General features: G+C 49.8%; 6 protein-coding genes across 6 annotated transcripts; 2 read left to right on the top strand and 4 right to left on the bottom strand.

The window, feature by feature from the left end:
• Window positions 1-635: 635 nt before the first annotated feature.
• Window positions 636-1,487, bottom strand: CDV56_109405 (uncharacterized protein; the record flags this gene model as incomplete). The annotated part of the gene is made up of 4 exons (XM_026763024.1): window positions 636-818; window positions 884-954; window positions 1,008-1,226; window positions 1,316-1,487. The coding sequence occupies 4 exons, from the start codon at window positions 1,485-1,487 to the stop codon at window positions 636-638; spliced, it is 645 nt and encodes a 214-aa protein (XP_026618612.1).
• Window positions 1,488-1,638: 151 nt separating this feature from the next.
• On the bottom strand, window positions 1,639-2,235 carry CDV56_109398 (uncharacterized protein; the record flags this gene model as incomplete). Its single annotated transcript, XM_026763017.1, has 1 exon — window positions 1,639-2,235. One exon carries the CDS (start codon window positions 2,233-2,235, stop codon window positions 1,639-1,641), a length of 597 nt encoding a protein of 198 aa, XP_026618611.1.
• A 1,648-nt stretch (window positions 2,236-3,883) lies between these two features.
• Window positions 3,884-12,205, bottom strand: CDV56_109332 (uncharacterized protein; the record flags this gene model as incomplete). Its single annotated transcript, XM_026762951.1, has 16 exons — window positions 3,884-4,364; window positions 4,418-4,556; window positions 5,340-5,819; window positions 5,865-5,912; window positions 5,961-6,300; window positions 6,365-6,853; window positions 7,212-7,323; window positions 7,572-8,052; window positions 8,100-8,375; window positions 8,426-8,542; window positions 8,595-9,175; window positions 9,224-9,493; window positions 10,542-10,662; window positions 10,948-11,415; window positions 11,466-11,840; window positions 11,903-12,205. Coding segments are annotated over 16 exons (5,081 nt in total), but the record flags the coding sequence as incomplete, so codon positions are not given.
• A 1,171-nt stretch (window positions 12,206-13,376) lies between these two features.
• On the bottom strand, window positions 13,377-15,612 carry CDV56_109304 (uncharacterized protein; the record flags this gene model as incomplete). The annotated part of the gene is made up of 7 exons (XM_026762923.1): window positions 13,377-13,509; window positions 13,560-13,701; window positions 13,754-13,890; window positions 13,946-14,045; window positions 14,096-14,181; window positions 14,416-15,464; window positions 15,510-15,612. Coding segments are annotated over 7 exons (1,750 nt in total), but the record flags the coding sequence as incomplete, so codon positions are not given.
• A 525-nt stretch (window positions 15,613-16,137) lies between these two features.
• Window positions 16,138-16,703, top strand: CDV56_109297 (MAPEG family protein; the record flags this gene model as incomplete). The annotated part of the gene is made up of 3 exons (XM_026762916.1): window positions 16,138-16,259; window positions 16,315-16,438; window positions 16,494-16,703. The coding sequence occupies 3 exons, from the start codon at window positions 16,138-16,140 to the stop codon at window positions 16,701-16,703; spliced, it is 456 nt and encodes a 151-aa protein (XP_026618608.1).
• A 1,083-nt stretch (window positions 16,704-17,786) lies between these two features.
• Window positions 17,787-22,145, top strand: CDV56_109235 (ABC transporter ATP-binding protein; the record flags this gene model as incomplete). The annotated part of the gene is made up of 11 exons (XM_026762854.1): window positions 17,787-17,915; window positions 17,966-18,043; window positions 18,099-18,214; window positions 18,264-18,318; window positions 18,378-18,979; window positions 19,036-19,633; window positions 19,679-20,243; window positions 20,297-20,469; window positions 20,518-21,047; window positions 21,098-22,067; window positions 22,119-22,145. 11 exons carry the CDS (start codon window positions 17,787-17,789, stop codon window positions 22,143-22,145), a joined length of 3,843 nt encoding a protein of 1,280 aa, XP_026618607.1.
• Window positions 22,146-22,928: the final 783 nt, after the last annotated feature.

Below are 22,928 nucleotides of genomic sequence, written 5' to 3'. Positions count from 1 at the left end.
GCAAGAAATGACCCTGAACTCACTCACAGACCTTGCTCAAATCTTGAACCTCAAGTTGCCAACATCATACATGAACAGCGAGGGACTTTCTTGGACAAGAATTGACAAAAGAGCTGTGGGATACTCTGCTACGAGCATGTTAGTCTCCACTTGGGCGGCTCCTTGTGCTAAGTGACTTCAATGACAGTCTCTTACACACCATGGTTATGGTGGATTTCAACAATGTGGTCCAGTCATGTAGCGCCTAAGCAGGGCTTAGACCCTGTACATGCCTAGAGTGTCTCTAACCATGCATGTCAGTGCAAAGGATTGGGTCAGACCTACTCTCAACCCTATGCAACTACCCTGCTCGTTAGGGGTGCATTATTAGGTTGACGCGTTGATTAAGCAGCTCCATATCCTGAACTGATGAGGCTGGCACAACTTGTGCCAATTATATAGGTTTCGGAAAAGAAATTAAAAAAAAAAAAAAAAAAAAAAAAAAAAAGAAAGAAAGAAAAGAAAAAAGGTTCTCCAAAGCGGTGATGTTGAGGTCGTTGAAGACTCCTGGTATAAGGCTAAGATTAAGATTAATTCATATACCATAATATTTGATCTCCTCATGCATACATGGGGCCGGATGGTGTAGTTGGTTATCACGTGTCGTTAACACCGACAAGGTCCTGGGATCGAACCCCAGTCTGGTCAAAGTTTTTGCACCGTATATCAAATTCAAGATTGGCAAGAGCAATTCTCTCAGGTTGGATTTGGCTGTCGTCCGGGGTGAACTTGATCTGTTCCCCCCAGTGGTTGCTCTCGATATCGGCACGGGTGTCCCTCTTCGCCGAATCACAGAGTTTCTTTCGCCTAGACTTGATTTTGTTCTGCAGCTTTTACAATTCACCGGAATGCTTATCACCGGAACTTGTTGGGTGTCATCCATGATGCAATTCCACGAATGCTCGTCGAGATGCCCTGTGAGAACAGATTAGCGAAAAAAGCCTATCCTATCCTGTGGTGGTGCAGACACTCGGACTTATATTCGCCGCGGCCCCCTTTGCGGTACTTGTAGAGGGTTCCTTTGTCTTTGAACCCGGCTGATTCGCTTGCCGCGGCCTCCCACTGTCGCCCTTGATGGTATTGCAGCGCACGCTGGGGATTGGTGACCAGGAGACCCGCTGCATCCTGGCAGGTGCCTCGCAGGATCGGAAGTTCCTTGACGCGCTTCTTGAAATTGAACGGGGGTGCTGAGACGGTGTTCAGGGACAATCGTGAGGCGCCAGATATCGGCGGGGCATTTGATGTGTTCGCTGTCGAAGGCGTCGTCGAGGCCCACCTTTATGTCTTCCCTCTCGCAGACCCATGATGGAGCCGCCGGCGTTGTGTGCTATACTGGGATGGACGAGGAGGCCCGATGCGGTAAAGCATGGACGTCGTGGATGGAGGCGCGAACGCCCCGTGGTGAAAACATCACGGTTACGGGGGAGAATGCCACGATATGGTGACATGGACACTCATAAAAGAATTGGACGCAACATAATTCCTGTTTCTACACCTATGGAGCACTGCTGATTGTCTGGTCTGCCCGATTAGAGGAATGATCCAAGCCACCTACTACCGACTCGACATCTGACAGGCACACCAATTTCCCGACTTAGATCAACAGTTGAAGATCATCCTGAATCCAATCGGCACGAGTCCCTGCTTTCCACCCAGCGTGTTATAAAAGTTGACACTGCCACTCTGGCTTTGCCATCCACTCAGTTCCACCAGGAAGCTCATCGGATCCGAGCAGGTATTCGAGGCAATGATGGTCTTGGATTCTGCCGTCGTCGGCTGCGTCGGGAAGATGTACGTGCCCACCATCTCCCTCTTCTTCGGGGGCTTGTTCCATGTAGGCAGCGAGTTATAGTCCCAGGGGTCCGTGGACCAGATGTCCACCTGGGTGGCTCCCTCGGCGATCTGGTTGGCTTGCGCGAGGGCTGGGATGTCGATTTCCAGCATGCAGCCTGTAGCCCCGGCGGGGATGTAGTTGAATGTCAGTGCGGCGACCTGCGTGTTGTACACGGGAGACCCGGCGCGGCTGACCGTGAACTGCTGGCCCGGAGAGGCATTGTCGGGCGTCGATACTCGCAGCACATCAATGACGGATGGGCCGAGAGTGCCACAGGATCGAGGAACGAGGTCGTCGGTGGGGGTGGGAGCGGCAGTTGCTGCAGCTAGAAGCAGGCTGAAAAGAACAACAGGCTTGAACATTGTGATCGAGATGAGTAGTGACTTTTGGTAGGATGGTCAGGTCTTAGATTTCAGAAAGTGGGCTTGTCTTGGAACCAGTTGACCGGATGATGACGGGTATTTATGTCTTATGAGATGGCCAGTTATTGCCCGGGTATAGTGAGGCGACTGGAGAGAGCGCACCTCGAGGCATTCAAGTCGACAACGAGGGATTGTGGCGTCCAAAAGCTCTGGTCATTGTGTGACACAGCATACATCGAAGCTGATGGGCTTTGGGAGAACCATCCAAATCAGACCAGGTTCTTTGACCTGTACAGGAACTCAGATATGATGTCGTGCAGGCAGCCATAGAGTTCGACTTGTCTCAGATGATTCGATCGAGGAGCCCCAACCGGTTGCCTAATATGCGCTGTCAGATGCCATGTCTTACACAACGTCTTGGCAAGATCTACTCCATATGAGAGCCTTGCAATGGATGGTATGGAGTACACAATGCATTGATTATAGGAACGGCAGTTACGGCACTTGTAAGGGTCCCTTGCCTGAGAATTATACCCTCATCATGAGTCGACCGGAAACGTGGATTCGATCAACTGATTGAGCGACTGGCTCAGCCCGCAAGCCGGCATCTGCATACTTCAAAATGTCTTACTGAATGTCTCGTTGGACATCCAAGAATTCAAAAGATTGGTGCAGTCCTCGTATACAAGCGAAGGGAATGACCAATGGCGATGACCATAGGGCCCCAATACGAGCTCTCCTGTAAAGGATTATTAGCGGTGTGGGGGTGGATGAGGAGAGCCAGACCTGAACTCGGAAGAGTTGACAGGCATGGATTTCCAAGAAGTGATCCTTTGAGACGCAGCGACAGATGATTTGTCTGATTCAGTCCTTACAGCTTCTCGTTGCACAGTATGCATGAACCATGCATCTGACAGCCACAATTTCTAAAACTAGCATACAGCTCGTTGATAGATCTGATGTATTGTAAGCTGTGGATTTAAGCTGTGGATTTATTCTCTCAGCAATAGTCTAATGACAGGTCAGCTGGTCACACTGCAGTCTCTGCCTGATACACTATTGCGGCAAATATGCTCTAGTAGTATTGATGAAGGGAATGGACTTGTTGGTGTCAACCGCCTATATTCAACGGTATCAATGCAGATCTGCTCTTTCATTCAGTGCTCAAGGATCAGCCTCTGTTACTGGTAAATTTGGTAGTACGATTCCAGCCCCTCAAAGCCATCAAGTTAGATCAATAGATCCTTAGTGAGGGCTTTAAGTTTGAGATATAGCCATAATGACGAAGATGGAAAGATACCTGAAGCAATGCAAACTGCAAGGGATTCAACTCTATCAATCATACACTCCACTGAAAGAAGGGAGACACCAGTGCTTCCTTCCAAATAGACATTATTACTAGCACTCGGCAGCATGGACTTGTGTGAGTGGCGTGGAAGACATTCCTAGATCCTTCGCATCTTTATGCCTCTCTCTGATCCTTTCTTCCAGATAATATGCTAAAATTTGCCACAGACGTAAGGTGTTTCCGTCAGAATTGGTCTAGGGTCACTGATCCTAATATAGTCCACAGTGCATGGTTCTGGCATTGCATTTAGTGCCAGAAGTCGAAGTCCCGGGGTCTCATGGCTTAGACAATGACTTGACTCTATTGAATATGATCATATCCATCAATCCGGGTCAAAAAATCCGCTCGCCCTGGGCTCTTCAGTTCCATAAAAGCCACCGTGTCCCCCTCAAGCTTAACTTCCTCATAAGTCTTGAACCCATTTCGCTGTAACACCTTCACACTCCCTTTATTAGCACAATTGACCGCCGCGAACAATTTCTCTACATATCCCATGCCAGAGGCTCGAGGCAGCTTCCACCATGCGTCTATCACTCCCCGTAAGGCTTCGCTGGCATATCCCTTCCCCCAGTACGAGGGATGGATGGCATATCCCACCGAGGGAGCGGGCGAGAGGGAGTTGACACCGAGGGATCCAACGATACGCTCCGGGCTATCCTTTGCGATAATGACAAAGAAGAATGATCGTCCCACCGCACCGGATGCGTCAGGATCTTTGAACACCTTTCTCGTCATCGTGGCTTTAGTTTCTTCGATTGTAGTATCTGCTATTCTGGGCCAGCTGTGGACGAGTCAGCTGTGAGAACGTCGTTGTGAAATACAGGTCTTCCTCACAGCCAGTCCACGACATCCTGTCGGCTTCTGATACTGAAGATCCCCGCGGCATCTTCGTCGTTGCCGATTCGCAGGGGCCGCAGGAGGAGACGTTCGGTCGATATGGGGGGTGTCTCCTCGGGGATGATCACAGCAACGGCTTGCTCGGGGTAAGACATTTGAAATGAGAAGTTAGACATAGGTCTTATCGGTGGTTGGAATCGTGTTCAACATATATGATGGGTTGTTGAGTGAGTCATTGCATTCTGATGTCAGATTATCGATCGGCCTTAACTACCTAGCGGCATCCCATCGATTACCGAGCAATATCTACAGCAAATCAAAGTGAGTCCAGTCTCGCTTTCAGAAGGTCAGCTGTCTTGGAATTTAAAGTGCATATTAGCACCTTTTCTCAATCATTTCGCCTTATAATGTTGACTTCTACTTCCCTGTCGGGTGTCTTTGAGATCTCTTTGGCCTGTTTCTCATAGCCCAAGATCTGAGCAAGGCTGACTAGCGAGATGTCTTGTAATATCTGTATGTCCTACAGCCTTGCCGAGCTATATTTTCGCATATGGAGAGACAGAAGGCAGTATTGCGATGAATTTACTCATAGCCATCAAAGCTTCACCAAGGGTCCATCGAAAAAAAGTCTCATTGATTGTCACCTGGCTTATGAATGTATTTCCTTCATTCTACCCGAGGGATGGCATGGTACTCCATGAGATGAGAACTTTGAGCTGTTTTGGTTTCACCATTCAAGGCTTTTGACTCTCATATTATATAGCCGAAAATTACACTAAACGCTTTTGATGTCTAAAGTTAGGTTTCTCATAAGTCATTATGTCTCACCAACCAATCCTGCCTCAACCCTGTATTCCCCGCTCTATATCTGAACTCCCCTTTGCCCATTCCTGCTTCATCAGCTGCTGACAGAACTTACTCCTCTCTCTCACCCACGCCCCCTTGTACAAGAGCACAAACGGAATCGGCACACATGCCAGACTCAGGAACCCCAGCATCGAGGTCGCCCAACTCACCCCCAATGTTCCGTACATCGGCTTAGCAGCCAGCGGCAACAGCGCCCCAAGAACACTGCGGAGAATGACCGAGCTGGCGAGTGCGCTGGCTGAGTATATCTTATAAGCATCGGTCACGTATGTCAACAGCGAGACGAAGATAGTCTGGTAGCCGAAACCAAACACAACTCCGGAGGCGATGGGAACCGCCCAGTGGACGTCCTGTCGGGAGGTCCAGGCGAGCCAGAACAGGCTGGCTGTGAGGAGGGCGGCGCCGAGACAGGAAACGGGGAGGCGATGGAGTTCTGCACCGAAGCGCCATGGCTTGTTGTGTTTCTTGGCTTTGTCATAGGTGATATCCCAGTAAAGGGCGACGAGACCGGTGGAGGCTGCACCGACGCCGACTATTTTTATTAGCATCGCACAGATAAGATGGTGAATGTACATACCAGGTAGAAAAGCGAGAGAGGTCATCTGGACGTCGAACCCGTAGACACCTGCCAAGTCAGCATACACGTAATATGACAAGCAAGAAGGGCACAAACCTTCAAAAATTATCGGATAAGCCTGGAAGTAGAAGAAGACAAGACCGTACGCCAGCGCGATGTATATTGAAGTGAAGGTGATAATGGGTTCGAAGAGCAGCATAGCCAAAGGTCGCTTCACAATTTGAACGATGTTGACGGTGTTGTTTGCAACTGTATCCTCCATTCCAGTCGTATCGCGTCTCGAGAGAACCGGCCCAAAGGTCTCGGGCACAAAGAGAAGGCCAATCCAGGCGCAGCCCGCCAGCATTGAAGCGATCCAGAACGTCCATCTCCAGCCATAAGAGGGTGATGCAAACCCCGATATTATTGGGCCAAGGATGGGTCCGAAACTAGCTGACTAGATGCGCAAGTCAGTCCTATTACCAATACTTGGTCTCGATGAACCATCCTAAAAGACATACCGCCATATAGAATGCCATCACTCTTCCTCTTTCTCGAAGATCAAAGAACATGTCCGCATATACACCACCCACAACCGTCTGAGGCGCAGAGCCCATGGTTCCGCAGATGAAACGAAAGAAAAGTAGCGATCCCCAATTCGGACTCAACGCACATGCTACGGTCGACAAAGCAAAGACAGTAAAAGTAGGCAGTAGCACCAGCCGCCGTCCGACGGTCTCACTCAGGGGACTAAAGGCAAGTGGCCCGACAATATACCCGATGAGAAACACTGCAGTTGGTAAATTACTTTGTGTGGCATCCTCCACGTGGAACTCCTGCATGATGTAGGGGACCGCATTGCTGGGCAGGGAGGTCCCGATGCCCGAATTGATTACACTGAGAAAGGTTGCGACGACAATGGACAACTTTTTATGTAACGGCCAGTCATTTGGGGATGCGAATTTGCTTTGCCCCAAGCATACTGGTCGAGATTCGGGTGTCCCTTGTACCTGTCAGCACTCGTAGCTTAAACGGCTTGAAATGCACGCATGTTGTACCTGTGGAACACTCGGTCTGAGCCGGACTGGAAATTGATTTCTCTTCTGACATAATGAATAGCCTCTGCTGTGTGCATTCCAGCTGTATAGGCTTGAGTTCGAAAAACTCCGAATTACCCTCGACTTGGCGCCATTCGGAGTATTTATTTGTGAAGAAACGGTCAACACCTGGGCAGTCTTACCGCAAAACTGAGTCATAGAAACGAATGGATGTGTCCAGGCATTGGAGATGTAATTGTTTTCTCATCTCTGGACCAAGATATAGAAACCCATTCGCCAATCATAGCACCCGCTCAGTCTTAAACTCCACCACTAAATCCGGCGCCGGACCGGCCCCGGTGGAGATGCAGAAACTTGCTCCGGCGCCGATCAGGATCCGGTCCACAGCGGCCGGCCCCGTGGTCTGGAGGAGCATTTGATGCCTGATCGAACATGAAGACTGCTTCTGAGTGGATGGGATTGAGGAATTGGGGAATAGCACATGATATTCTGACTTGTTTGCTAGGCAACTTGTTCCGATCGCCCATAGGACAAGTCTAGGCCTGTCGATCACAGCTGATATGGCAACCTTTCAGATTCATCACATTCGACAACCGCCTCAGTCACAGATCGATACCATGTAGTCGCTACTGTCTAGGATATGGAGGGCATTGAGGGCAAAAAGTCAAACACATCCGACTGCCCCTCCTCGAAAAGATCAAACGAGTCCGCAATAGAAGTTGACAGGGTCCAATTGGGGATAGTCATCTCCCCCAGAAGGCGTGGTAGTGTAGGGTCCGATCGAGCTTCCGCCGTTCGTCCCTCCTCTGACAGAGAGTCTCCGTGAGTCTGTGCATCCCTCTGCAGCGGCTGCTCCTGACCTTGGTCACGCGGCATATCAAACAGATCGGAGTCAGACCTCGAATTGACGGTACTCTGCCTTGGCTGCATCGAGGATCCTGCAGTATTTGACGTCGCTGGGCCTTGATTGGTTGTGGAACTCCTTTCTGCAAAAAGCGCACTTGCATAGTTGGAGAATATGGACACGGTGCGATGGATATCTGGATAAGGGGGGAGCTTGAGAATCTCGCTGATTTGCTGCGCTCGTTGCAAAACCAAGCTCTGATCGATCAACGCGGGATGCCACCGTGCCACTCGAACAGCGAATGTTGCTAACCTGGTAAGTACATGCCATGGGCCAGCAGAAGGGTAAACCTACTGATAAAGGCTATAGTGAGCGCCGGATACGTCGGAGCCCAGGTGAGCTGGCACCGGTAGGCAGCCTCGTTGACCAACCATGCCATTTGGCCCATGATGATCTCGATCAGAGACTTCCACAGTCCCAGGACAGCGTCTGACTCCGGGTCTGGAAGAACTTCCGACGACGGCCGTTTCTGAATGCGAGCGATGGTGGCGCAGAGGACATAGACCCGAGCATAATTGAGCATGTATTTCAAGCTCGACCGCTGAAAAGCGCCAGCATGGAAGCCATTTTCTACTTGGTCAGCATCCTTCCCTGTTCCAGACGGGCAATCGATTTCCTACGGTCATGGATCCCGTCCCAAGTCTTCCACCACTCCTCTAATCGGCCCATGATCGCGGGCAATTCCGTGGACAGCAACTGCCCCGCGGTGGTATTATCTATAGTTCGTCGCGCTCGAGCTGTGCTATATTAGTTGCGATGACCAATAGGATGACAGAAGATATAGACTACCTCGTAGTTGATGGATTTCAATGATACAGACTGTACGCATATCGCTGGGCAGCGAAAGAGGATAATCGAGGTACTTGCGGAGTTTAGCTACGTCTAGCTCGTTGACTCGCGATTTTCTGCCGGTCCCCGCAGCTATATCAAGCTCAGTCGTGTACGTGATTAGCCATGTTCGTGTCTGCCAGACCAGAATGCGATCCTCCATCGTGGCTGACAGGTAACTCCGGGGAGTGTTTGTCTGCGCCAAAAGGGTGTCCAGAGATTTCTCAAGCCCTGAATCCAGCGCTGTCCGGAGAATGAGAGCTGTGGAGAACCAAGATTTCTCGGAATAGGCAGCTAGAAGAATCATTCCTTGGACAGTCTCAAGTTTGGTCGGTCGTTCGAAGAAGCTGTCTTCGGCTAGCCTTTGCGCTTCATCTTGTAGAACCCGCTGCAAATGGTTGTTACTGCGAAGATCAGGAACCGCCCGACTAGCAAGGTAGACTATGACTGTGAAGCAGAACAATGACCGAGATCGGATGGAGTCATAGGTGTCCCTGACAGGGTCGAAGAGAGGCAGAAAATTCTTGCTTCCATTCATGAACCTGGTTGGTGTTTAGCATCATTCTCTTGCTCAGGTGAACGTACCGTACCTCTCATAGATACCACGAGCTTGCTCCTCAGTGATGATGCCTCTTGCAATCACGTCTTTCGTTGGGTCGTCATTCTCGGATTCGCCGATGAATATTTGCTCGTTTGAAGCTCCTAGATTGACCGACATGGAATGCATTGCCGACTGGGGAGCCATCATATCCTGCGACGTAAAATGCTGAATCTCAAGGCTGGATTGGCCAGTCGACCCTCGGTTGTTGAAGCTCCCCACTGACGAGAGGCTGGAACTTGTTGGAGAAAGGGGGTTGAATCTGGATAGAAGTCAGTAGGTTGTATGAGCGACTGGGTTTGTTGTAGTCAGGATACCGAGATTGCTCTTTGTTGTGCTTTCTTCGCTCATTGCGCCCTCCATCGATTGTGTCCACCACACAGTCACGACCAGTGGCCTGACATCGGGAGCAAGGCATCTGATGGCGCGCATCGCAGCGCATCTTTTGCTTTCGACACCAGCGACATGATTTGAAGAGACGGGTGGGAGTTCCCCTAGGTGATTCCATGATGGCTGTTCAATGACTCATCCCAATCATAGGGGCGAATGCTCCTAATCTAGGGCATTTATACAGGGAGATCTCAATTACAGCAATGGTTGCCGCTGTTGTGACAGTATATCGAAGAAATGCCACCTGCTATGCAATGTCTGACTGCCGACTGAAGCTGAATCAAACGTGCGGAGAGCGTCGTCCCGTCGGAGAAAGACCGAACGGATCCGAGCTTTCTGGTCTCGGCCTATAAGGAGGGATCATGGTCCGTATTCTTGCAAAAGTGACTATCAATAACTTTCCAAAGTCCAAGGTAAGAGCATACAATCTAGAAACTTGTGATAAGAGAAAGGACATGTTGTCGTTTAAAGCTGTGGATGGAAGAGCAAACGAGAGAGAATGAAAACAAACTCCGGTCACGTGAATATCGTCCTCCGAGCAATCGGCAGCTTGTATAATCGTTTAAATCCCACCACCTCTCGCGGTCTCAATTATCACCCAGACCGTTGTGGAACCTTTCTCATACTCGTTCCGATGAGGCGATACGATCTTCCACCCCACGATCCCACCTGGAGCGTAATGTCTCTATGGAAAGGATGAATGGGAATGCCGTGAACCAAGTAGAGACCTCGAATGATATCCAGGCACCAATGTCTATTAATCTCGCAACAGATGTCAAGTCGGCGTTAACAATCGAGTGTATGGCTAGAGGAGATAGCGACTGTCAGCCCGTTGATGACAGACAGCAGTCTAAGCAGGACGTCAGAGGATGCTGGGGGCAGTCATGACAAGGATTGAAACCTATGTCTTTAGAGGGAACGGCCACAACTTCTTCACTTGGTCAGGGGAGGTTCCTGGAGCCATCTTAGAAATATAGTACTCAAACAGCAATTTGTTTCGTGACTTGATCTCATCCAGGTCACGCTCCGGAGAAATCCAACCTACGTCATCAGTGTCAAGCATCTCCTTGACAAATTTCCGCATTTGGTGAAATTCGTAGTAAACCTCATATTCTTTCCTGTGGTGTGCAATCTGTTCATCAGTGAAATAGAGTGGCAGACTCCCTGGTGGAAATCCGAAACTCTCCTGGTTGAGAAACATTTCAATCAGGATTTCTCGTAGAGGTATTAAACCCTCATCCCAAGTCTCGCCACAACGACGGAATATCTCCTATAGCGGCGAGGGTTCCTGCATTCCTTGCCATGATTTCCTGTTGTTTAAGAAACCTGCAACTTCGTAAGCTTTGGTCCAAGTACCCTTTGCTTTGTGATACAGCGCGATCTCCCTTTCCTCATCGTCCATATCCTCGAAGCCAGGGGGAAGTCCAGGCATCACAGGGCCCTCTTGATAGTCCTCCGGTGGGCTTAAGAAGACAGGCCATCGAACTTGTAGAAATAAAGGGCTGATGGAAGTATTCTGCCAATCAATGAAGCCAGTCACCTTTCCCGGGTCATTTTCCGAGACAAATATATTGCCCATGTGGAGATCGGTGTGCCATAGTATTGGCTGAGTGTTGTCCAAAAGCTTGGAGTTATATGCCACCGTTGGCATGACTTCTTTCGCCACGTGAAGGAGAGATAGATGTTCCTCTGTGGAGCCATATAAGGAGGCTGGAAGCTGCCGGTTGGGATGCTGGCTAGCTCTTAAGAGCGAGCGTTGAATGAGAGACTCGCCCATGTCGCAAAGTGTTCTCCCTGTGGTGGCGGTAAGCAATGTTGAAATCTTGAGGAGAGACAATACATACAAGGACCACAAAGGAAGCCTGGCAGAAGCTGATGGCCACCCTGAGTGAGCCAGGAGGGGTCACAAGAAGGTCCTATGCAGAATTCACCTTGAGGGTCTATGGCCGAATCCAGAGGTATCATCTTGGTATCGCTCAGAGCAGTCTTATAATATAGGCTGCCGTATGCCGGAAACTGGGTTTCAGAGAGCTCACTTTCCCATTGAGTGAGACGTTTAATTAAGGAGATCCGATTGCTTTCGCCCATTTCATCCCATTCCTTGAACATCTGCACTCCGGGGACTCTTTCCATAATGATGTACTCTGCACCCACTGCATTGGACATATCGGAGCTCCAGGCTAGAACCTCAGGAACAGGAATCGTCGTATGTTTTCGTACTAATATAATGGAAATGCATCAGCTGAGGCGTGGCGGCCAATTTCCAAAAGTTTCCTCTCACTGAAGCTTAGCACGGCGACCTCCGACGCCGTGCAGTACATAGGTCTCCCCGCATTCGGGCAAGGAATCTTGGCAATATACTCAGATCCATCCTCTGTTGTCATAAGGAGTGCTTTGCTGAAACTGCCTTCCATTTTTTCTATCCTCGAAACAGTGGATCTTTCCGATCCAGAGAGGCTTGCAACCACGTCACATAATTTGTCAATGTTGAAACGAACATAACGCTTGGAACATTGGATTTCCTCCTCAGTAAGGAACCGCCCATTCGTGTATTGGAAAAGATCTTCTTTGGAGATCGGATGTCCTATAACTGATTAGTGTCAATGCAATAAACCTCGCAAAGGAAAGACGGTCAGATACCTCGACATTCAAGAGAAAGCTGCCTTCTGGTTAGCATAGACTTGAGAGATGAATTACAGCGTGGAAGTCGGAGTTTGAAGATGTTCTTGAAGGTCTGCATGGCTCAAAGCATTGTGGGCATGTCGTAGATAAATCCAGTTGGCACAATGCTTGTTTGTCTCCTTGAAAGGACTTCGGGACGGGAATGGTGGTCTGTATCCACGATAGTAAATAATCGAGAATAGCCTTGTATATCAATAGATAACGCAGGCTACCATAACAACAGCCCTGCTGGCGCAATGGTAGCGCGTCAGACTTCTAATCTGAAGGTTGTGGGTTCGACCCCCACGTAGGGCTTGTTCTTTTTCTTTTTCCGCCTCCCTCCACTTCTGTTCTCTCAACACAATAAGACATCGCCGTGACAAATAATAACCCACCATCGATGTCTCTATATTCAAGCTCTCCTTGAGCAATGGCCGAGATCTTTTCATTCTTTTTGGAAATCAAAGTTCGATGATGACTCATCAAGCTGAGGGGGTCAGTACTAGTAGTTAGTTATTACTATTCTCAACCATAGATAGCCCGTGGTGTCTTCACCATGGGCCGCAGGGGTCTGGTCACCCGTAAACCTCTTTGCGATTGCATTTGCATTTGCAATCTATGTGTCTATCTTCCTACCCTTCCTGGCTCAGATCCCCGTTACCAGCGAGAATATGAACTATGCCGGGCCCGTCCTGGGAGCGGTCATGATCTTCGCTTGTGTTGACTGGGTGCTGCATGGACGGAAGAAATGGCAGGGTCCGACAATGGTCAATCAAATGAGGAGCGATATTAGCTTTGAAGCACTGGTCTACGAAGTACCTTAGCATAGCCATTTGCTGAGACGTATACAATGGCAGACATAACTTTTCTTCGATACTTGTTATAGAAGGCGAACAATTCCGGGATTTCCCATTTTAAGCTTAGCAGCGATGCGAACGGGTATAAATCTGCCATGCATATCCACAAGTGTGCTATTTATACAGACCTGGAACACCAGTCGGAAGTTACAGAGCAAAAACACCCAAAGCCACCGCAGCAGCGCCAAAAAGCGCACCAGCACTGCCAGTGACCTGCGGCATTCCTCCGGTACTCACAGCGGAAGAGCTGTGGGCCGAAGCACTGGCCGAACCCGCCGAAGAAGTCTTGCTTGCATCCTCCGACGCAGTAGACTTTCCAGAGGCAGCGGCAGTCGAAGTGACAGAAGCCGTAGCCGTAGCCGTAGTAGCACTAGCACTAGCACTAGCAGTGGCAGCAGTCACACCTGTAGCCGAACCCACAGTAATAGTCACCTTCATCAGAGGCAGATCGTCGGAAAAGGTCGAGGCACTGACCCCGGGGAAATTCGCCCCCGTGCCGCTGGCCGTCTCGGTACACACGGCGGTGGTCGTTCCGCCAACAGAGCAGTTGACGGTCCAATGGCTGCATACACATTAGGTACCTGTCTGGCAGGATAGGGCAAGGTCCGACTTACAAATCCTCCTCCGGCTCGTCCATCTTCAACACGGTGGTCGTGGGGCCGGCGACAAGGGTCAGGCCGGGGCCCATGCCGCAGTCGGAGCTATCTGTGCCTGGGGGACAATTGATGCTGTATGTTGTTGCGGTGGCATCCTCACAATAGGTCAGATTGTTTGGAGAGTGGGCTAATTGACATGAAAGTCCTTACATTACCCACGATGGAAGCTACAAGAGGCTGTGGGTCTGCGCCGTAGATCAACATGGAGGTGACGGTATTCTGGGCTGAGACCAGGCCAGCACCAGCCAGGCTGAGAAGAAGTTGAGATGCAAGCATTATGTTCGATCGGTAAAGACAGACTTGATCAGATGAGGTTCAAAAGAAGGTCTGAGTATTTGATCAGGGGCATCCGAAGGGAAGAAAACCTGGAGATGACTAATGAAACCCTGCATAAAGTCAGATTAGTCATAATGTGCGACGCTTATGCAACGCACAAAACAAGTTGGAGGCATTTCCTATATTGTACATAGACAGAGAGTTTAAAAGCATGTATAGGACATTCTCCCGGGATGCCATCTGCCTGGTTTTGTCTGATAGCCGCAGTAAGTGATCAAAGGATACATATATTCAGGTCATTCCATTCTCATCATTAATTGTCTCTCCCCCCTCTCTTTCCTCACACAATTACTGCGCTCGACAATCTCTCCATCAAAAGCCCACCACCACCGCTCGAAAACCACCTGTCCGATCTCCCAGACCTCCGGGGTGAACGGATTACCACCCCGGACTTTGATTCCTTCTCCACTGACATCTTCCATATCATAGACGAATCGAAGAAGACCAATGGGATCCTGCGCAGACTTTGGACGCATTTCCGGCGGTAGATGGAACACCTGGATGAGTTTATCCCGGGTACTCGGCCAGGGAAGGAGATCCAAGATGGGATGATGAGGGATGAGCCGCTGAGAGGTGGTCGGTTGGAGATGACGGGGAAGTTCGATGACATCGTCGGGTCCGCCGCTTGAGCTGAATGCCGTTGAGGATGGAGATGAGGAGCCGGACGAGAGAGATGGTGGCGAGGAGATCGTCTGGCTCTCGGGTCCTTGGTAGAATGGGCTCATGGCCGCGAGATCCCACAGCATGCCGGCAATATTCAACCGCTGAGCTACCTTCATTGCCGCATTGAGAAGCGTGAGAGAGGGGATCTCCAGCATATGATCGTCTGGGAAGGAGAATGTCGAGGACTGGTATGTTTGCAGCCGGTCAGAGAGACTGCAATCGCCCTCGGGGCTGTTGGTGCTCTGAGTGGACTGAAATGGGGGCAGCAGATCCGACAAGAAGGCTGGTGCTGAATAACAGGAAAATGGATTCTCTACGGCAGACAACGGCATTGTGGGCATTTCCTGAGCAGAAATTAAAGGCGATAGTGCAGATTGCGGGAACGCAAGAAACTGGCTTGGAGAAAGTGCATCTGGAATAAGATCCATGCTTTGATCAATGAGTTCGGGCATGATTTGGGTAGGGAAAGCCCCAGGACCTTCGCTGTTGAAAGGAATATCCTCCACTGCGTGTGAGACACTGACCCCAGTCGAACTTGACATCGTTCTTGTTTCACCAGCAGCTTTTGAAGCCAGCGAAGCGTCCTCGACTTGGGGTTGCCCGTCGTCAGATCCAGAGCGACTCTCCGCCCGAGCCTGCAGAGCCTGCCATTGCTGTCTCTTTCTCTCGCCTGCAGGAGTGAGCAGCAGTTCAGAAATAGGTTCAAACTACATACGGTATCTTCTTTGAGCTAGCACGCCCAGTACTCGTTTTCGCTCCGCCGGGTCCTCGGTGATGTCCGGGATCGCGGGAACATCGCGCTTACGCTTGTTTGGCATTTTGATCGGCCAATCAAGAGAATCAAATGCTCAGAGAGGACTAGATTGGAGTTGTCACAGTCGATGGAAGTAGTACAGAGATGTGAGAGAAGAATTCTGCGAGATGAGGCCAAACAGGGACACGAAGAATGAGCGGGGAACCATAACGTTATGCTTACGGACACGCACTTTGCTGTGATGTTCCAGTTGACCATAACAGGAAAATGCTGGTAGAATGCGTGGAAATAGTTACAAACACGAGCATCATCCGGCATTCTGACCGTGATTGGACGATGGAATGGGGATTTATAGACTCCTCGTATTCATGGGGTTGTTCATATCAAGCAAGTCAAGGAGCATGTTATGTTCCAGATCAACGTTATGTTGGCCCGTTATGAGGTTAGGCTCGAGAAATGGCTATATAAATGGCTATATAAGATGATAAGTCTCAAGTTGTAGGAGCACCAGAACCTCATCATCAATTTCATCTTGGACAGTCAGATATCAATTAATACACTGAATCTTTTCAAGACTACCTGTTTTCAAATGTCTCAAAACAATTACTCCCTCCATTCAATTGCCGCGGCATATGCCGTTGGTCTCTTCCCTCACGGCTATTACTATGTCAAGATGATGGCCAATGCAAAGGAACATGCTACAAACATTCTGTATGCTCCTAACTAACTCTTGTAAAACACCAAGACAGCTAACGGGATGATACAGACCGCGAGAGAACCTATCCAATCTCAAAGGCCGCCTCCCAGCCCAGATCTGGCAGCAACTCGCCAAAGCCCGAGGAGCACATCTAAATGCGATGGAAGGATTGCCTCTTTTCGCTGCTGCAATGGTAAGGCTGATCTCCTTCTGAAGAAACTGTACCAACTAACGCATATCACACACAGCTTGCCGGCAACCTGGCCAAACTCCCCTCGAACGACTTGAACACGCTTTCATTAGAGTATATCGGCGCGCGTCTCTTGTATACGGCCCTGTACATGGGAGCCAAGTCTGAGGCAATCAGCTATCTGCGTACGGGTGTGTGGGCATGGAGTGTATCGATCCCGATCTGGGGATTGATCCAGGCTGGACGGGTTCTGAACACGTCTGAGTGATTCATGAATAGGATGTAGTCTGATGTAATGATGGTTGCCTCTGTGTCTTCCACAAAGTAGATATTATGTCAATTGTTCAATGATATATTTAGAAGAAAGCAAGACCTCGAGCTCGACAGAATTCCCCCTATTAGCATCGGCCGATTGGTAGTACAAGATATACGGAGATAACAGGCTGACCGGTACTGTCAGCCTTGATCATCACCAGCGTCTGATATCAATGAAAAGCAATTGAGCAAAGCAAGAGGCTCTCGAACGACGGGCTGGACGATCAGAAGCAGCCTTGAGAAGCATCGTCCATTCAACATGCGATGAACCACGTCCCGCCCTTCGTATATCAGACAGGGCCTGTCGACGACCTGGACTCATTCATGTCCGAGTCCACCGAGGAATTAGACATTCAACGAAACAATCTCTGGTCTCTGTACCTTGGCAAATGTTGCATAATTCTCCAAGCGTTCTAGACGCCTAAGTATTCCCCAAAGGATATGTTTGTTATAAAGTCCACTGATACATTGTGAGTCAGGTGGCGTACACGCTTTGGATATGCGGAGTACAGGACTAAGCTTATCTTTGGAGATCATGCTTTCTGCGGCGAATAGGTACATTGCACTCCAATAGCTTCGCATCTGTCGCATCGAATATTGACTCTTTTACATCAGATCTAACCATAGGTCATTCTGAGTTCCGCAAGCGAATAACTGAGACCGATACTTTTTGGCCTGACAACGTGTCCACTAAAGCATCCCTTAGTCTCAATAAACCTAGCTGGATTGAAAGACGTACAAATATGTGCTTGGATGGGTTCTGGGGAGTCATCGCCTGTCCACGACGAAAAGCACGTTGAAAGAAGTAGGAAAGGTCAGCGGGAACTGGCAGTCTGAAATCTATCACTACTCCTATAGTGAATATCCTGATGCTGCCTAGAATGCCCAGCCTTTCTCGTTCAGGTAACTCGTACTCGTATTCGACCTGCTTGTCGCTTAGACCCGCTTCTTTGATTTATTGACCACATATCTATTTAATGCTCATCCCCTGTCCTCGTTACTTTCTTATCCACGAGTCATCCCAGCATATTTCATAATGGGTAGCTCCAACGATCACCCCGCATCGAGTTCGACCGAAAAACAAGCAGTGCCCGAAGAACAAGAAAAGGGCAAAGGCGAAAATGATGCAAAGCCCGCGCAGACTGCCTCGCTGGGAAACTATTTCGTATGAAGTGTCTCCCAAGGTTGCTCGCTGTGCCACTGACAAGACCATAGCGAGCCCTTTCCTACACGACCGGGAAAGATCGCCTTGTATTAGCCGTGGCATTGATATCTGCTATTGCGTCCGGTGTTGTATGTCTACCAAAGTGCCGCATTGGAAAGGAGATAACCTCACATCCTCAAACAGCCTTTACCCCTAATGAATATCGTGTTTGGAAATCTTGTTGGTGAATTCAGTGGATACTTCATGCCCGGCACAAGTGTCACCGAAGCGCAATTCAAATCGCCGGTCAACAGACTGAGGTAAGGAGGCCATATACGACTCCTCCTGACGTGCATTGACCTGGAACAGTCTGTACATCGTGTACCTGTTTATAGCGAAATTCAGCTTGACTTACTTCTCCATGGTGGGTGAAAACTTTACCGAGACGATGGATAGATTCTCATCGTGGTCTCATCGTGGCAGTTTTGCTTTCGCGTCATCGGTCTCCGAGTCTCAGCTGCTATTCGACTGGAATACGTCCAGACGCTCTTCTCCCAGCCGATCAGTACAGTGGACCAGGTTTCCGTGGGCACAGTCACGAATACAATCACGACGCTGTCCAACACAATCCAGCAGAGCATCTCGGACAAGCTAGCCATTCTTTTTCAATCCGTCGCCCTTTTATTCGCTGCGTACATTATCGCCTTCAAGTATTCATGGGCCTTGACTCTCGTCACAAGTTCGGCGCTTCTGTTCGTTCTCGTCGGCTGCTGTGTGACCCTACCGATCATAACAAAGATCCAACAGAGGATCGACAAGGCGGACGAGAAGCATTCGTCAATAGCGGCTGAGGTATTTGGGTCTATTCGGACAGTGGTTTCCCTCGGTGCTCAGGAAAGTCTCTCGAAGAAATATGCGGCCTGGATCGGAGAAGCACGGAAGCGTGGACATGGTTTGTCTATTATCATGGGGATCCACTTTGCTCTGGTCTTCTTCGCTCTGTATGCTAGCTTTTCCCTTGCCTTCTGGTTTGGTTTAAAGCTATACAGGGAGGGGCACATCAAGGAGATCAACACGGTCATCACGTAGGCACATCCCCTCGCTTCTTTTTCAACTTGATCACTTTCTGATAAACTGACAGGGTGTTCTTCTCGGTCATGATCGTGGTAAGTGTATTAGGGAATATCGCATCGCCCTTGGTTATCGTGTCCAAAGCCGCCAGCGCTGCGGGTTCGTTCTTCGACTTGATCGATTCCGAAAAGGTGAAGGCCGGGGGCCTTCGCGAACCGGATGCCTCAGCCCACGTTGATATAACCTTTCAAGATGTGCACTTTACGTACCCTACACGGCCGGACGTACCTGTCCTCAAGGGACTAAACCTTCGGTTTCAGAATGGAAAAACAACCGCATTAGTCGGCCCCTCTGGCTCGGGGAAAAGCACAATCGTCGCGCTGGTCGAGCGATGGTATCAGCTACCGATGAGTCCAGAAGACCGCAACCAAGGGAGTATCTATGCTGGGCAGCACAATATCAACAGTCTGGACCTGAAGTGGTGGAGATCGCAAATCGGACTCGTCCAGCAGGAGCCTTTCCTTTTCAACGATACTATCTTCAACAATGTGGCATTTGGCCTGATCGGAACAAAATGGGAAAAAGAGCCTGACGGTGTGAAGAAGGAACTGATCGAGAAGGCTTGTAGAGAGGCCTTTGCTGAGGAGTTCATCCAGCGGTTACCAGAAGTATGTCGGTCTCTTGCAATAGCCGGCCATGTCTGACTCTGACAGGGCTATGCGACGCTCGTGGGACAGAGTGGTATCAAATTGAGTGGCGGTCAGCGACAGCGTCTTGCCATCGCTCGGAGCATCGTGAAAGAACCCAAAATATTGATACTAGACGAGGCGACGAGTGCTATCGACGTTCGCGGCGAGAAGATCGTACAGGCAGCCCTTGATAGGGTTTCCAGGAACCGCACAACCGTCATGATTGCACATCGGCTATCCACGATCCGAAGAGCAGATCATATAGTTGTTATGAAAGGGGGTGTGAACGTCGAGGAGGGAACACACGAGGAGCTTCTCCAGCTTGAGGGTGGAGTATACCGCGGCCTTGTTAACGCTCAAAGGCTTGAACTGTTAGCAGAAGACGACGAGAACACAGGGAGCGCGATGCTCGAGTCAAGAGAAGAAGCCAAGTCTCCCACCATGTCTGTTAAAGAGAAGATGCACGATGAAGAGAACGTTCAGCCCAAAAGCCGAGGGTTTATGAGGACTATCGGGCTGATACTATATGAGCAACGCGGACATTGGCCGTTCTACCTGGTGGTTCTCATCAGCACAGCTGGGGCAGGAAGTAAGTTGCCTAGACGCAGTATGGATTTTGAGCTAATAGAATCTTTCAACCAGCGGCCTATCCACTTCAGAGCTGGTTATTTGCGAAGCTTATCCAAGTATTTCAGTTTACGGGCCAAAAGCTCGTTGATGCCGCTAATTTCTGGGCCCTGATGTTCTTTGTTCTCGCTCTGGCAGTGGCTGCTCTTTACTCGACTGTGGGATACAGCGCCAATTCTCTCTCAGTGGTAGGCCCAGATCTGCCCTTTATGCTGCTCGCGCTGAAATAGGCGTAGAGGATATCTGAAGCCTGCCGAAAGGAATATTTTCAGAACATTCTAGGGAAGCCCATACCTTTTCATGATCTGAGCGAGAACGCTTCTGGCTCCCTTGTTTCCCGACTGGCCACCGATCCAAAGCAGGTCCAAGAGCTCATCGGTCTCAACGGTGCATTCCCTCTCATCTCGATTTTTAGCATGATTGGTTGTATTGCGATTGCCTTTTCCTTTGGATGGAAGCTGAGTCTGGTGACGGTATTTGCGGCCTTGCCATGCACATTCCTGGCTGCCTTTATGCGGATCAGATATGAACTGCAGTTCGAGGCAATGAACGCCGAGGTCTATGCGGGAAGCTCGCAGTTTGCGGCAGAAGCCATCGATGCGTTCCGAACAGTTTCGGCGTTGACGATGGAGGACGCCATTCTCGATCGATATTCCGATCTCTTACAGGAGCAACAAAAAAAGGCTTTCCGGAGGGCGAGATACGCAACCCTCATCTTTGCTTTCTCAGATAGCGTGGAGTTATGTGCGATGGCGCTCACTTTCTGGTTCGTATCGCTGCTTGATACCCACCTTGGAAGGCTACTGATGTCTACAGGTATGGTGGCCAGCTCCTTGCCTCCAGGGAATACCAACCGACCTCATTCTTCGTCATATTCATGGCGATCATCCAAGGCGGACAATCGGCCGGCCAGTTTTTCAGTTTCGGCTCCAACTTTGCCCAAGCCGCTGCGTCCGCGAACCGGATACTGAACTCGCGCCCGAAACCAGGCGAAAGTGCCGCCAGCATCGAGAAGAAAGAACTTGTGCGTGTCGGTGAACGGACCGGGGCGAGTGTCGAGCTCCGTGACGTTGCTTTCAAATACGCTTCCCATGATGTCCCTCTTTTCGCTGGACTCAATGTCGATATCCAGAGCGGACAGTTTGTCGCCTTCGTCGGACCATCTGGCTGCGGGAAAACCACCGTGATCTCACTACTCGAGAGATTCTATACTCCCTCCCAGGGCACGATCCTCCTCAACGGCGAAGACATCCGTACCATCGAAGTCACATCCTACCGCAGGGCCCTCTCGCTAGTCGCGCAAGAACCACGCCTCTTCGAAGGCAGTATCCGCGAGAATATCACCCTCGGCCTCGATCAGTCCGAGTTCACCGAGGAGGAATTGATCCAAGCATGTAAAGACGCAGAGATCCATGATTTCATCACGTCGCTTCCGGAAGGCTACGCCACCGAGCTCGGTATCAAAGCACAGACATCGCTCAGCGGTGGCCAGCGCCAAAGGCTCTGCATTGCGCGTGCATTGCTCCGGAAGCCATCGCTCCTGCTTCTGGACGAGGCAACTTCGAGCCTGGACTCGCAGTCGGAAAAAGTGGTGCAGGGTGCTATGGAACGCCTGGCCCGGAAGAGGAGCCTGACGATCGTCGCGGTTGCTCATCGATTGGCCACTATCCAGAAGGCGGACACTATCTTTGTCTTTGGGGCAAGCCATGCTGGCCAAGCGTCTCGCATCGTTGAACAGGGGACGCACCAAGAACTGCTTCGGGCGAAAGGGACGTATTGGCAGATGGTAAGTAGCCATGGTTTTTTAATGTAAATTCAAACTAATTGGTATGCGTAGTGTCAGGAGAATGCGCTTGACCGTTGATATCAATTCTCATCCACTGCATAATCTAATGAACCTAAGAAGATTCCTGCGACGGAGGAACAGACGCCTTCTGACTTGTCTGTGGGATTTTGCTCTCGGTAAGCTTTCTGATGTCTGAAGGCCCCAGTCCAGGAGTTCATATTCTTTACCTTTGCGCTTGTGGGATATGGTGATGACTAGCTCGATAATAATTCATCAATCTATAATAGGACACCCTCTTGTCGGACCTTAGGCGGACAAGAATTAGTCCTACTATCTTAGTAATTTAATCCACTGCCTATCCTAGTAGATATACATAGCTGGGAATGACATCCAGAACTGTTGTAAGCCTCATAGTCAATCTGAACAATCGTGAGTGGCCTCTGTAACAAAGTTTGACATGATATAACTGACTGTAATCCAATCAACACTTGACTCAGTGCAGTGCCCGGCTTTGCAACCCTCACATAGTTCTCTGTTATGTACACCTTTGCTATCACCGCATATGAGGCCTCTCCACCTGAACCCCATTCCACTGTTTAAGCCAGTAGGCGACTCTTTCCGCATATGATCCGTCTAGGACCGGGCGACTGTGTACTGTGCATCGAAGAAAAGCGGTACAGTCTAAGACGGATGCTCATGTACATATCCTAGGGTTTTATTGGATCCCATCATTGTCGTGGCTAGACCCATTGGTATAGAGGCTTTTGTGATTCATTCGATTCTTCTACCGTGTAACAGAGTATGTTAGCTTTTTATTTTCAAGGACGTGTATCAGTCCAGGTAAGGGCAGCTAAACAATGC

This window comes from Aspergillus thermomutatus, assembly GCF_002237265.1.
Source record: "Aspergillus thermomutatus strain HMR AF 39 chromosome Unknown NODE_6, whole genome shotgun sequence".
Taxonomy (NCBI): Eukaryota; Fungi; Ascomycota; class Eurotiomycetes; order Eurotiales; family Aspergillaceae; genus Aspergillus; species Aspergillus thermomutatus.
The sequence above is the reverse complement of the archived record's forward strand: the minus strand, read 5'-3'. Positions and strand labels throughout refer to the sequence as shown.